Source organism: Mandrillus leucophaeus, unplaced genomic scaffold (assembly GCF_000951045.1).
Source record: "Mandrillus leucophaeus isolate KB7577 unplaced genomic scaffold, Mleu.le_1.0 Scaffold368, whole genome shotgun sequence".
NCBI lineage: Eukaryota > Metazoa > Chordata > Mammalia > Primates > Cercopithecidae > Mandrillus > Mandrillus leucophaeus.
This window is the reverse complement of record NW_012103898.1, coordinates 2,319,390-2,332,866: the sequence shown is the minus strand read 5'-3', so window position 1 is coordinate 2,332,866 and position 13,477 is coordinate 2,319,390. Positions and strand designations below refer to the sequence as shown.

Sequence of the window (13,477 nt, the reverse complement as noted above, 5' to 3'; positions counted from 1 at the left end):
GCAGACTCAACAGAGTTTGAGACCCGATTGTATGTGGTGGGATCATAGCTTTCAATAAACACTTTCTTCCTAGAGAACACTTTCCCAAATCTCATTCCCCCAACTCACAGAAGCCCGGTGATACGTGAAAAGCTGGAAAGGAAAATAAATTGAATTTGGATTTACTCTCTAGCCCATTGACTCTTAATAGTTTTACTTCTCATGGAAACCCAGGTAACACCACATACACTTCTAACACTAGAAATGACTCTGCCAGGAAAATTAACTTTTGCGCCTCCCCAAACTGGTGCCTGTCCTCATCCTGCTTTGTCATTTTGGTATCCTGTGTGTCAGCGTCAACAAAAAGTTACATTTTGTGGCTTTCCTATGAAGCCAAGTAAACCCATGTGATCAGTAGAGGGGAGGGTGAGGGTAAAGCTCCTTTCCTCAAAAGCATTCTCTTTCTCTTTAAAAGAAAGATGTGGTTATATTTTCCTACTAACCTTAATGGAATGTCCATCTATCAATTTACTGCAAGTTCTTTGGAACAGAGAACAATTCTTCCTTTGGGATGATGTTTAATGTTGTAATTTCTCTATTGAGAAATTTGTATAATTTCTCTATTATACAAAGTAATTTCTCTATTGAATTGTCCTATAAGGACAAAAGTTTTTTCAACTTCAGGTAATGTTTTTTAGTATTTCAGGATTGGATAAATCCACACTCACTAAAGTAAACAGACTTCTTTTATGTATTTCTATACAAAATATGCCCCCTTTTTATTCCCCCTTTTGGCAGCCAAAAGTTTCTTTCTGTCTTTGTAGGGATTGTGCGGTCAGGTGTTTTCTCATCTTGGCATTTTTTTGTCCTTCAGCATCAATGAGGTTTAAGTGTGTGGACGAGCAGGTGCAGCTCCACCACAGCTGTCCATCATCTGGTGAAGGTTTCCCTGGTTCAGGGCCTGTGCCCAATGAGGTCCATAACTAGGGATAACTGACTAACCAGTCACCACTTGTGGAATTAATTCATCATTTGAGGGATTTAAGTTAAGCGTGACAACCTTGAAACTAATTTCTGTACATTTGGTAAAATTAAGTCAAGCTTACAAGGCAGACCCGGAAGCCAAGATCCCAGTAGAACCTTGCAAAAAAGAAAGCTGAAAAAAACACATTTTATTTTGCTGAAATCAGATCCCTGAAAAGTAAGACCTGCGTGGTGCTGATCCCAACAAGGGGACTCCAGTTCATTTTGTTTTTTAAGTATAATGACAATACCCAAAATAGAACCTGGATGTATTCATGAAAGCCATGGGTAAAAGGAGGAATAAGATAGGATGGCACATCTATAAAACAAGAACAGATTTTAAGAATCAGACCCAATTATCGAACATAAAAATCAAAAATGATCAGCAAAATAAAACCCAAGAGATTAGCCAAATAGATTAAACACAGCTTAAGAACAAGTTATTGGGTTGAACAGTTAAATTGTAAAATTCTCCAAGAATGCAGGAGGGGAAAGTAGAAAAGTAAGAGAAAATTTTAATATTCACGGAGAATGAATCCAGAAGCTCCAAAATCCTCTTAATAGGAGTTCCAAGGAAGGAGCAGAAAAAATGGAAAAGGTGAAGTGGTCAGATAATTAACAGAAGAAAATGTCCTAAAGCTGAAGACAGATTGTTTTAGTCCATTTGTGCTGCTATAACAGAATACATGCGACTGGGTGCTTAATAAAACAGAGAAAAGTATTTCTCACAGTTCTAGAAGATGGGAGTCCAAAATCAAGGTACCAGCGGGTTCAGTTGTCTGGTGAGGGCTGCTCTGTTTCCCAGATGGGGCCTTGTTGCTGAGTCCTCAACGGAAGGAACACCGTGTCTTTATGTGGCAGAAAGCAAAAAGCCCAAAAGCGCCATGAAGCCTCCTTTTATAAGAACCCTAATCTCATCCACAAGGGAGGAAGGCTCATGGCCTAATCACTTCTTAAAGGCCTCAGCTGTTAATACTATTACATTGTATGGCGCCCCTCCCAATTTCAGGTGTTGAAACTTAATGTGTATTACATTACATTATGTTACCTTAAGTTTCAACACCTGAAATTGGGAGGGGCGACATACATTCAAACTATAACAGAGAAACAAGTTTTGAGTTTTAAATAGGCCATATAGTGCCAGTCAAGATAAATTTAAAGAGTACTAATAAACCTATCTTTAGTCATATCTTAATGAAATTTCAGAACAAAGAGAAAATTGTAAAAAGCTTCCAGAGAGAGAGAAAAAAATCACACGAAGTAACAAGAATCAGACTTCTCATTGGCAAAAATTGTGACCAAACAAAAAAACCCCAAAGTGCTGAAGGAAAATAATTGTTAACATCAAATTCTTCATCTATAAAAATTATCATTAACATGTCAGAGCAAAATATAGTCATTTTCAGATGTACTGAGATTCAAATGAATATGAATCTTTTAGGGAATTATGTGAGCTTATACTTTGAACAAATGGCAAAATAAAAATAAAGCCAAGAATTTCTTAAAAATGAATTGTAAGAAAGAGCAAGGATGCCAAGGTTATTGCTGTATATATAAAAAGAAACAGCAAGTAAATTATTAAAGCATAGTTACTATTGTTTAAAAAAATCTGAAATTAATGGGGAATGCCATGGAGAAAAAGATGTAGTACATACTAATATTCTTGTCTTTTGGGACAGAAAGGTAAATATCTTGATTATATCTCTTTTAACTTTTTATTATGAAAAATTGCAGGCACACATGAAAACAGAGATAATATAACAAACTTGACAACACCCATCGTCTAAACTTAATAATTATTCACATTTTGCCATATTTCCATAGTACTTTAAATTACCAGATATCATGACTCTATTATGCTAAATATGTCAGAACACATCTCTAGTGACTTTTTACATAACCACAATAGTATTATTATACCTAACAAGATAATAACAATTCCTTAGTATCATTTAATATCCAGTCCATATTCAAGTTTCTCGAATTATCCCCAAAATGTCTTTTTACAGTTACTTTATTCAAACCATGCCACACATCTCATTTTGTTGATATGTCTCAAGTCTCCTTCAGTTCTGAAGTGAATTGCCCCAGCCCATTCTAGCCTTTCTTTTCTTCACGCAATTAACTTGTTGAAGAAACAAGGCAGTTGTCCCATACAATGACCCATAATCTGGATTTATTAACTTGTAGGACCATTTACCTTGTTCTCCAGATACCATAGTAATTATTAATTAATTATTAAAGGCTTGATTAGTTTCAAGTCTACTCCTAGGATTAGTTTCACTACTCCTGAAACTGTCTTTAGGAGTAGCTCTAAGCAGTGCTGGGTCCTCCACCTTACGTCCCATCATGAAGTATATGTCACTGACCCCTATTATAGATGCTAAATTTAAGTGATGAGTTCGGATGGTGACAATTTGATTCCTTCATTGCAAAGTCACATTCCTCCCCTCCTCCTAGTAAAGGCAAGTTATTTACAGGATAGTACTTTGTACTTTTGCACAATTACTCTTGGGTTTAAACAGAACAAAAAGTAAATTAGAACTTTTTTAGAAACTCATGAAATGAGAGCACTGCATATCACAAAGCAAGAAAAAATACAAAAGTGGCAGCAGAAAATAACTTAATTCTAAAAATCGGAGATCAATGAATCAGTAAAAAAACAATTTGACCAATAAATAAACCAAAAACTGTCCCTGGAAAAGATAAATAAAGAGAAATATTTGGCAAATCAGGCTGAGAAGAAAAAGAAAACATGCATATAAACAATAGGGGCCATGTCAAAAATTGTAAAGAGAAAAATGTGCTCTAGAAAACATGGATGCAATTCTGAAAAAACATAAATGACCAGATTGGCTCTAAAACAAATTTTAAAATCCACATTAATCAATATAAGAAATTCATCTATTAAAATTAGACACATAAGAAAAATGAGTCCATTGGGCTGGACGCAGTGGCTCACGCCTGTAAACCCAGCACTTTGGGAGGCCAAGGCGGGCAGATCACGAGATCAGGAGATCGAGACCATCCTGGCTAACACGATGAACCCCTGTCTCTACTAAAAATACAAAAAACAAACAAACAAACAAAATTAGCCGGGCATGGTGGCGGGCGCCTGTAGTCCCAGCTACTCGGGAGGTTGAGGCAGGAGAATGGCGTGAACCCGGGAGGCGGAGCTTTCAGTGAGCCGAGATCGCGCCACTGCACTCCAGCCTGGGCAACGGACCTAGATTCCATCTCAAAAAAAAAAAAAAAAGAAAGAAAGAAAAGAAAAGAAAAATGAGTCCATTAATAAATGAATGTAATTCACCTCACCAACAGACTGGAGAAGGAAATCTTTATGAAAATAATAATGAACTCTAGAATAGTAATTGCTGTGTGCCACACACTGTTCTAACAGCTTTAAAAATATTAACTCATTTAATTTTAATAAATGCCACAAAGGCATTTGATAAAATTCAATTTTATTACAATGGTAAATATACATTTTAGGAATAAATAGAAGCATCACTATTCTTAAAAAAATTAAGACTCTACTGGAAATCTATAGCAAGCATTATACTTAATGGTGGTTTTAGAACTTTTCATATCAAGTGTCAGAAACGCAATTCAAAATCGTTTAAACAGAAAATATTTCTGTCAGTAACTTGGAGATTCTGGGGAATTTATCTAGATTGGCAATGCCTGGGCCCAGGATATTGCTGACTGGGGTATAAAAGATTATTCAGTTTGCAAGGGGCCAGGTGTAGTGGCTTATGCCTTTAATCTCAGAACTTCGGGAGGCAGAGGCAAGAAGATTACTTGAGGCCAGCCTAACCAGATCCTGTTTCTCCAAAAAAAAAAAAAAAAAAAAAAAATTAGCTGGGCTTGGTGATACACACCTGCAGTCACAGTGACTAAGGAGGCTGAGGTGGAAAGATACCTTGAGCCTGAGAGTTGGAGGCTACAATAAGCCATGATCCTGCCACTGCACTCCAGCCTGGGTGAATGAAAGTGACTCTGTCTCAACAACAAAAACAAACAATAAAACAATTTGCAAGGGTATCACCATTTTGAAATAATAATGTGCCTTAGTTCGTATAAACTAGGATTCAATTTGCAAAAATTTGAAACACGTAACAATTTATGAGAAATACTTTCCATGAATGTGTGCCCGGTCCTTTGATTTTCGTCTGACCTCCTTCCAGTTGATTCAAGATGACTGTGAATCTAGTCAAACTAGGAGAGCCCTGTCTCCCTATTGCGTTCTTGCCTTATCCTCGTTATCCTCCCACCCGCACTCCAGCCTCTGTTCAACCCATCATCACTCAGCCTTTGCTCAGAGTTTGCTTCTGGTCTTAATGAGGTGTTGCCTGAAGAATTTCTGGATCTCCCCTGAGGCGTGCTCCTGGGCTGCCGCATGAGCAGCAGGGTCTCCTTCCCAGAGCAAGGCCCTGGAAATGCCCAGGTTCCAGGACGCAAAGCACAGGGGAGCGTAGGGCGATTCTAGGAGGTGGCCTTCCCTGGGGTACACCAGCATCCTCCCGCTGCTTCTGCCATGGCTCTGCAGGTGGTCTACAGCCTACTCAGCGCACGCTTTGCTATCCAGGCATTCGTCACTCTCTCCGATGATGAAAAGAATCCATCCCCTAACCTTTTCAACAGGAAGCACATTCTGCTGATGGAGCTCATCTCGGGGGTCTCCCTTACAAGGGCGGAAGCGCACAGCTTCAGAGACGTGGACCTGCAGGCTCTCCTGAGCTGAGCTGAGCTGATGGGTGTCACAATCAGATCCTCATATCTGAGTGGAACTTCAAAGCTGGTATTGGGCCCGTTAATGCAGACAGTAGCCACCACCTGCTTCAGGTAGCAGGCCATAGCCAAGCCAATCTCGGCACCTTTGCACACGGAGATCACTCCAATTCCTGGCCTTTGGAACTGAAGCACAAAACAGAGGGAAATCTATTACAGGTCACAAGCTGAGAAAGAAATGTCCCGGGCATGCCAATAAACAAGTATGATGGAAAGAATCAAAGACAGTCGAGTCTTGGCACTCAGATTTACCAGCTCCTGGGACTGAGAATGTTACCCACTCACCCTCACTAACTACTTTATTGTCTTGTAGGGATGATACTATTACTGACCTTGCGAGGTTGTTATGAGGATCAAGTGAAACAACGGAAATAAACACTCTTCATCAATGGTAAAGTTTTGTAAAGGCAAAAAGAGTCTAACACACCAGCGATGCTTGGCATTACAAGAATAGAGCCAGGTAAGCTTTCTGAAGAACAAAATTCTTGTCTCTAGCCAGAAAAAAAAAGGTGGGGGGCATTTTTCAGGTTCTCTCAAATATTATGTAAGTGGAATTCACATTTAAATAGCATTTTATAGCTACAAAGATTTTGCCCGTATATTACCTCCATATTCAAGGGCTAATCCTGAAAGCAATGAGAGTGTAAAGACAAAAGGCTTGGATTCAAGAAATAATTGAATTGTAGTAACAATAGGAAAAGGTAGTAGCTCATAGAGGAGGATCATTAATTCTCTGGTAGACTGAGGGAGTTGAGGGGACGTGAAAAGTCTGAAAGATGAGGGGGGAAAGGAAAGGCACTCTGGACAGACAACGACAAGTACATGAAGGCCTAGTTTGCTAATTTTGCTCACAATTGTACCCCCAGCACTTTCTGTCATCAGAATCATCTGATTTTTATTTTAATTTGAGCTTCCTGAAACTCAATTTTTCCAGTGTCTATTACCATAGGTATGAGTGGGCCCAAGAATCTGATACTGTAAAATGTCCCCCAAGGAAATTGGGAAACATCTGTGTGATTAATGAACGAGGGAGTGAAGGAAGATGGCTGTAACTGAAAGTAGGAAACTGATTAGTAGGCTAAAACACTCTCAAGGAGGATGAAGACGGTGTGATGTATTAAGAAAGACAGAAGTATAACCTAAAACACTTTGTGATTGGTTGAAGACTTGGGGAGAGAGGGAAGAAAATAGATGGGCAAAAATAACAAAGTGGATTTTTTCAGAGTTTATGCTAACTTCTATACACACATTATCTCAGTTGGTCTTTCTAATAGCCAAACTGGATTCAAGAAACTTAAAAGATTTGCTTAAGGCCACAACATTATCAAGGGGCAGAGGTGGAAATTGAAGCTTATCCGCTGAATCTAAATCTAAGTTGAATATTTGCAGTTGACTTTTCTTCCTCAGACTAATTTCACAAATAGTTAAATCTGAAATGGAAAAAAAAATTGAAAACATTTTAGTTGGGATTTAATTCTTTTTAGGCAATCTTTTAAAAAGACCCAAATAAGCTTAGAAAAATTACACATGTTTTCTCAACACTAAAGATGAAGATGTTGATAATGCCCCAATAGGAAACATATCCTATCTCTCCTTGAGAAGAGTCAAGGCTCTCCAGGGTTGGGGTGGAAGAGAATAAAACATGTGAGGAAGTCAAAGATAATTTAATGGTTTGGAGCAAGGACATTATCAGATTGTATCTGTCACTTACTGCCTATGTAGTTTTGACACATTAAATATGCTTTCTCATCTGGGAGGTTGTTGTTGATAGTACTTCATAAGGCTATTGTGAATGTTACATGAGACTGCATATAACATGTTTAGCATAGAGTCTAACAAATAGTCACTCAACAAATGTAAGCCAGTATTGTTTTACCATTATTAAGTTGATCCATAAGACATGGCTGACATTTGAACATTTTGATCTGCAAAACAGTAAGTTAAACTTAGTAGAATACCAACCCTGATACTTGATATTGTGATATCTATTTCTGGGTTTCCATTTTTTTTCTTTTTTTTCTGGAGACAGAGTCTCACTTTGTCTCCCAGACTGGAGTGCAGGGGCCCGATCTCGGCTCACTGTAACCTCTGCCTCCCAGGTTCAAGCATTTCTCTTGCCTCAGCCTCCTGAGTAGCTGGGACTACAGGTGTCTGCCACCACTCCCGGCTAATTTTTGTATTTTTAGTAGAGATGGGGTTTCACCATATTGCCCAGGCTGGTCTCGAACTCCTGACCTTGTGATCCACCCACTTCAGCCTCCCAAAGTGCTGGGATTACAGGCGTGAGCCACTGAGCCTGGCCTCTCTTCTTAATCATTAGTACAAATGTCAGTACTTTGGAACTCCTCAAGAGAATAGATCCTAGTTCAACTAATATTTACCTCTTAGAAGAAGCTAGGTTAATGTTACTATTCCAGTCCTTCTCAATCACTAATGTGCATGAGAATCACCTGAAGATCTTGTTAATATGCATTTTGCTGTTTCAGGGATGGAAAATGAGATGCTGCATTTCTGAAGGCTTCCAGGTGATGCTGTGGCCACTGGTCCAGAACTACATTTGCAATAGTAGAAGCACACACTTGACGAAGAGTGCTAAAATGACCCTTCCTTTTCAGATTCCTTTCTCTAGCCTGGCTCTTGGCATTGGACACTTACTCTATGCTTCACTCTGCCCCCAGCTCTGAAACTAACTAAAAAGCTAATTCAGCTAGTCAGACAATGCAGTCAAGTCAGTTTTGCCAATACTCCCAACTTGATCTTGTACCTTTGTCCTGATCTTAGTTTCAGGACTCTTCAGTGTGACTTACTACAGCATTATCCCCCTGCAGAGATAATCACTGAAGTTTGAAAACATGTCAAATCAGATAATTCATGATTTGAGATGAGTGGCAGTAAAGCATTGAAGAGAACCTTATGAATAAGTTACAAACACTTCAAATGAAAGACATCTTGGTTTTTTTCCACTAAAAAATAATCATATTATGTCCACCATTTATTGTCTTCTATGTGCCAATAAGCACAAAACTGATCACAAATCAACTCAAAAATCTTACAAGGCAGCTATTACCATCCCCATTTAACTGTCAGCTGTGCTGTGTCCAAGTCTGCACAAGTTGGTAAAACAGAGCAGACATTGGTGATTTTGTTTTTTTGTAGTTGTCCAAGGTACAATGTAAAGTGTTTTAAATACCTTAGGATGAGCTAGTAGCAAGTTGGCAGCTTCCTCAAAAAAAAATTTTTTTTTTTTTTTTTGAAGACGGAGTCTCACTCTGTCACCCAGGCTGGAGTTCAGTGGCCGGATCTCGGTTCACTGCAAGCTCCGCCTCCCGGGTTCACGCCATTCTCCTGCCTCAGCCTCCCGAGTAGCTGGGACTACAGGCGCCCGCCACCTCCCCCGGCTAGTTTTTTTGTTTTGTATTTTTTTTTAGTAGAGACAGGGTTTCACCGTGTTAGCCAGGATGGTCTCGATCTCCTGACCTTGTAATCCGCCCGTCTCGGCCTCCCAAAGTGCTGGGATTACAGGCTTGAGCCACCGCGCCTGGTCTCAAAATATTACAAGTCCACCTCCTGCAGTTTGTCAGGCAAGTCTTCCTAGGCAAAATATGCTAATGCCGGCACTGCAAAACCATGGGAAGCCAAAAGACTGGCCGGAAATTCTATTAGGCCCCCAATGCCCCCAAACAAATCGATGACTCCTGGGAAAGGGCCTTCCCCTGAGAGTGCAAAGAGAGAAGAGAATGGGATCAGAAAGAGCGAAAAAAGGGTCGAATAGCTGCAAAAATATAAGGTGAGCAAAATTACACACACACACACACTAGCATATTAGTTTTAAAACTTTATGGGAAATACCGGTTTTTTAATAATTTGATACAATTTGTTGTTTTTTTTATTTCCATTATGATATGGTTTGGCTGTGTCCCCAGCCAAACCTCAACTTGAATTGTATTTCCCAGAATTCCCAGAGTCAAAGAAGGAATTCTGGGAGATACAATTGGGAGGGACCCAGGGCAAGGTAATTGAATCATAGGGGCTAGTCTTTCCAGTGCTATTCTCGTACTAGTGAATAGGTCTCACGAGATCTGATGGTTTTATCAGAGGTTTCTGCTGTTGCTTCTTCCTCATTCTGTCTTGTTGCTGCCGTGTAAGAAGTGCCTCTCGCCCTCCACCGTGATTATGAGACCTCCCCAGCCATGTGGAGCAATTAAATCTCTTTTTGTTCCCACTTTCGGGTATGCCTTTATCAGCAGCATGAAAACGAACTAATACACATTAACAGTGATTTCTGTATCACCAAAGATTAGTTTCACCTGGAGGGAGAAAAAGGGCTCCTCGCACTCAACCTTCTCTGATCTGCTTCCTCTGCACCCCAGGGCCTGAGAAACAGGGCTGCACAGTCTGGCTGGCCTTGGGCTGAACAGTGACTGAATCTTGAAAATAAATGGAGTCCTATAGGTCCAGACTGACCCAAAAGGGGCTGTTCATCACATCATGTTTGAGCAGCCTCCGGAAAGGCTTCTCAGGCTTCAGAGACCAAAAGAGGTCCATTGGATGTACCCCCATGTAGTCACCTCCAAATGCGGGAGCCTGCTCCAGATCCACCTCACCAGCCTCATTAGCCCTGCAGAAGGCCAGGGACCAGAACAGATTCCTCTTCTCATCCTTCAGCGAGGCCTTCAGAGTCACCACCTGGGATGGGGGCAAGCCTGTTAATTGGATATGCACTGGATCATCTGCAAGGGCACTTGCTGGGGTGGCTGACAGCTGGAACATTGACAACTGGCAAGGGAGCAAGTGGTGCCTCACCCCCTGTAGTGAGAGAGAAGACTTTAAATTGGAGAATTCAATTCCAAGAAAATGTCAAGGCAAGGTTTATATTGGGTCTGACCAAATTAAACTTCTGGGAACTTAGTGAAAAATATGCAGAACTTTTGGAGGAGGGAGAGACATGCAGAAAGTACTCATTGTTCTCGTTTTACAGATGAGGAAACGGGTTATATGGCATGCTCCAAGTCTCACAAGTAGTTGGTAGAAGTGGGAATTCAAGCTATATCTGACACCGCAGCCTCCTGTTTTATCCATTATAACACTAGTAAATCTTAGTTTTATGGTTTTCAGTACATTAAGGTTTAATTCTTCAGTGGAAATAATACCTGTGTGACCTATTTTTACAAGGTGTTAGGAGCCAAGGGGGATAATACATGACAAAGCGTCTGAAACAACACTGCTTTTCAGCCCTACCTGTTGGGTATGGGTATGGGCACAGAATTACGTAAACACGCACTCTGTTATGGTCCTTGTTGTTGTTTTTCTTTTAGTCTCTCATCCCTATCTGCCATTGTTAGACCTCTAGCTCTTTGCAGATTTTCCATTGTTTGGTTTTTTTAAAGAGAAAATAAAACTTCATGCTCTTGTCTTTGCTATTATGCTTTTCTAATAGAGTTATAAATGCCAATGTTGTTTGTAGTAAAGAGACTACAATATACATTTGATTGGCCATTTTGTACCCTGCTCCATTATAAGGAAAATCTCGGGTCTTCTTCCCTCCCTCCCTTCCTTCCTGTACAATGCATTAGCCCAATACAGCTTTTATTTTTATAGTTAATTAATTTGAATTGCTTACTATAACCACTCTTCAGCATGCATCCTTTATCTAGTTTTATCCTCCCAAGTGAGCCTCTCAAGGGTAGTAACTGTGTATGAAAACTTTAGGGATCCTTTCGACATTGATATAATAAATTATACAATGCACCTGTTTAGGAGTTATAAGGTTCATAAGGGGCAGAATACAATAGCGCCAAAAATGTAATAGAAATAAATATTTATATAGTACATTTGTGATTGAAGATTTGAGGCTTTCTTCCCAAGTTGTGGTTCCTTTTTATCTGAGAATAGTCTCCTAAAGCCCAGAGCTATGATCACTCAGGAGCTATGTATGTACCTTGTGGCATGAACCCTGGTGCCATTGCTGATTTAATTAGAGCTGAATTTCAGATTCAAGATGTGGCAATGATGTTTTCATCTTGCTAGCTTAGAAATGAGACCCAGAGATCACCAGTCACTCTATCAGGATCAAGCCTAAGGTGAGGCAAGAGAGGCATCTAGAGGACCAAAACTTACTTTCATGTCACTGATAGACCAAGCCTCTAAGGTCTTCCTTATATTGTGCACCCTTGGAACCTCTCTTTCCTTACCCTGGCCCTGGACTCACATGCAATTGGATCCATAAAATTCAGAAGCTGAAGCTATATCCAGATAATTCCAGAAAATCAGTCTTAGGGGAAATATGTGGGAGTTTGAGGGGAGAGGGAGAGGGAGAGGGAGAGAGAGAGGGAAAGGGAGGGGGAGAGAGAGAGGGAGAGGGAGGGGGAGAGAGAGAAGGAGAGGGAGGGAGGGGGAGAGGGAGAGGGAGGTGGGGAGAAAGAGAGAGAGAAGTTATGAATGAATAAAGTAGATACAAAGATGAAAGTCAGAGAAAGTAATCTTACTAGATTTCAAATTCCTGGTTCTAATCACTCCTGAAGGTCAACTGTACTTGAGTTCCTTGAGACACTCTGGCATCCCTATAATAGAATCCCTTTGTTTACATTAGCTTGAGTTAATGACTATTACTTGCAATCAAAGAGTCAACTAGTTCAACTTTGTATTTCCAAGCTCAGGATGATTGACTTCTGTAAGGTCATATGATCAAGAGAGAAAAGGTGCCAAGTTTCCTGACTTAGTTGCATGCTTTTTTTTAATGGCCAACAGACTATGATTCAAACTTTGGGAAAGCACATGACTTTTACTTTTTCTAAAAAGTTCTACTAAGTGAGAAATTCCTCCAGGATATCAGAACAGTCTGGAGTTTCCTTTTGGTCATATCTGAGAGTCCACCAACAGAGAAAATCCCAGCATCAAACTCCTTTCTAAAACCAGGTTGGCTGTGCCCCTAGACTGTGTGATAGAATCAATCTCACCCTGTTATGTGAAGGCCTGGTATCCCACATCACTCATCACCTCTCTCTGTTGTCTCTGCTACTCTATATTAGTGAAGGCTACTAATGATGAGGTACAGAAATCTCCAAATTTTGAGGCCCCTAGTCCCAAAAAGATACACTTCAATATAATCCCACTTAACCTTTACCACCACAAATATATTTAACCTGGAAAAATGATTTTGTTATCATAAACTGAAAAGACATATTATACATTTTCATGTATAGATTCATTTCTGGTGAACTGATAGCATCAGCACACTGTAAACTAAGGAGATCAGTTGTAGGATTTATTAGTTTAGCTACAGAAAAATCAGTCTTTTCCCATGAGTGTTGGTACTTTTTTATTCTCAGCCCACTACTATCAATTCTCCTTAAATCTGGGGTATTTGTTTGTAGACACCTGATTTTCAGTCTGTACAAAACACAATGATTCCATCATGTTTCTGTCCTTGAATCACTTGTTGAATTGTATGTCAGGACAGTGACTGTCTTTAGGACTCCGAGAGTGCGTATTAAACAGCCATGAGACGTACAAGACTGAATTAGTCTGTTCTCACATTGCTGATAAAGACAGACTTGAGACTGGGCAAGTATTAATTCTGGATAATATTAATTCCCATGGTAAAGCTTTTTCATTTTTCAAGGCTCTTTCAAGGTCATTATTCCCTGTGGGAACAACAACCCTGTAGGAATAAAAACATATTACT

At 39.9% G+C, this 13,477-nt stretch overlaps 1 protein-coding gene across 1 annotated transcript; it reads right to left on the bottom strand.

Moving 5' to 3' along the window:
- Positions 1–5,556: 5,556 nt before the first annotated feature.
- LOC105546778 (acyl-coenzyme A amino acid N-acyltransferase 1-like) lies at positions 5,557–10,563 on the bottom strand. The gene is given in 5 exon segments (XM_011990059.1): positions 5,557–5,919; positions 7,670–7,718; positions 9,314–9,506; positions 10,101–10,203; positions 10,258–10,563. Coding segments are annotated over 5 exon segments (1,014 nt in total).
- Between the last annotated feature and the right edge of the window lie 2,914 nt (positions 10,564–13,477).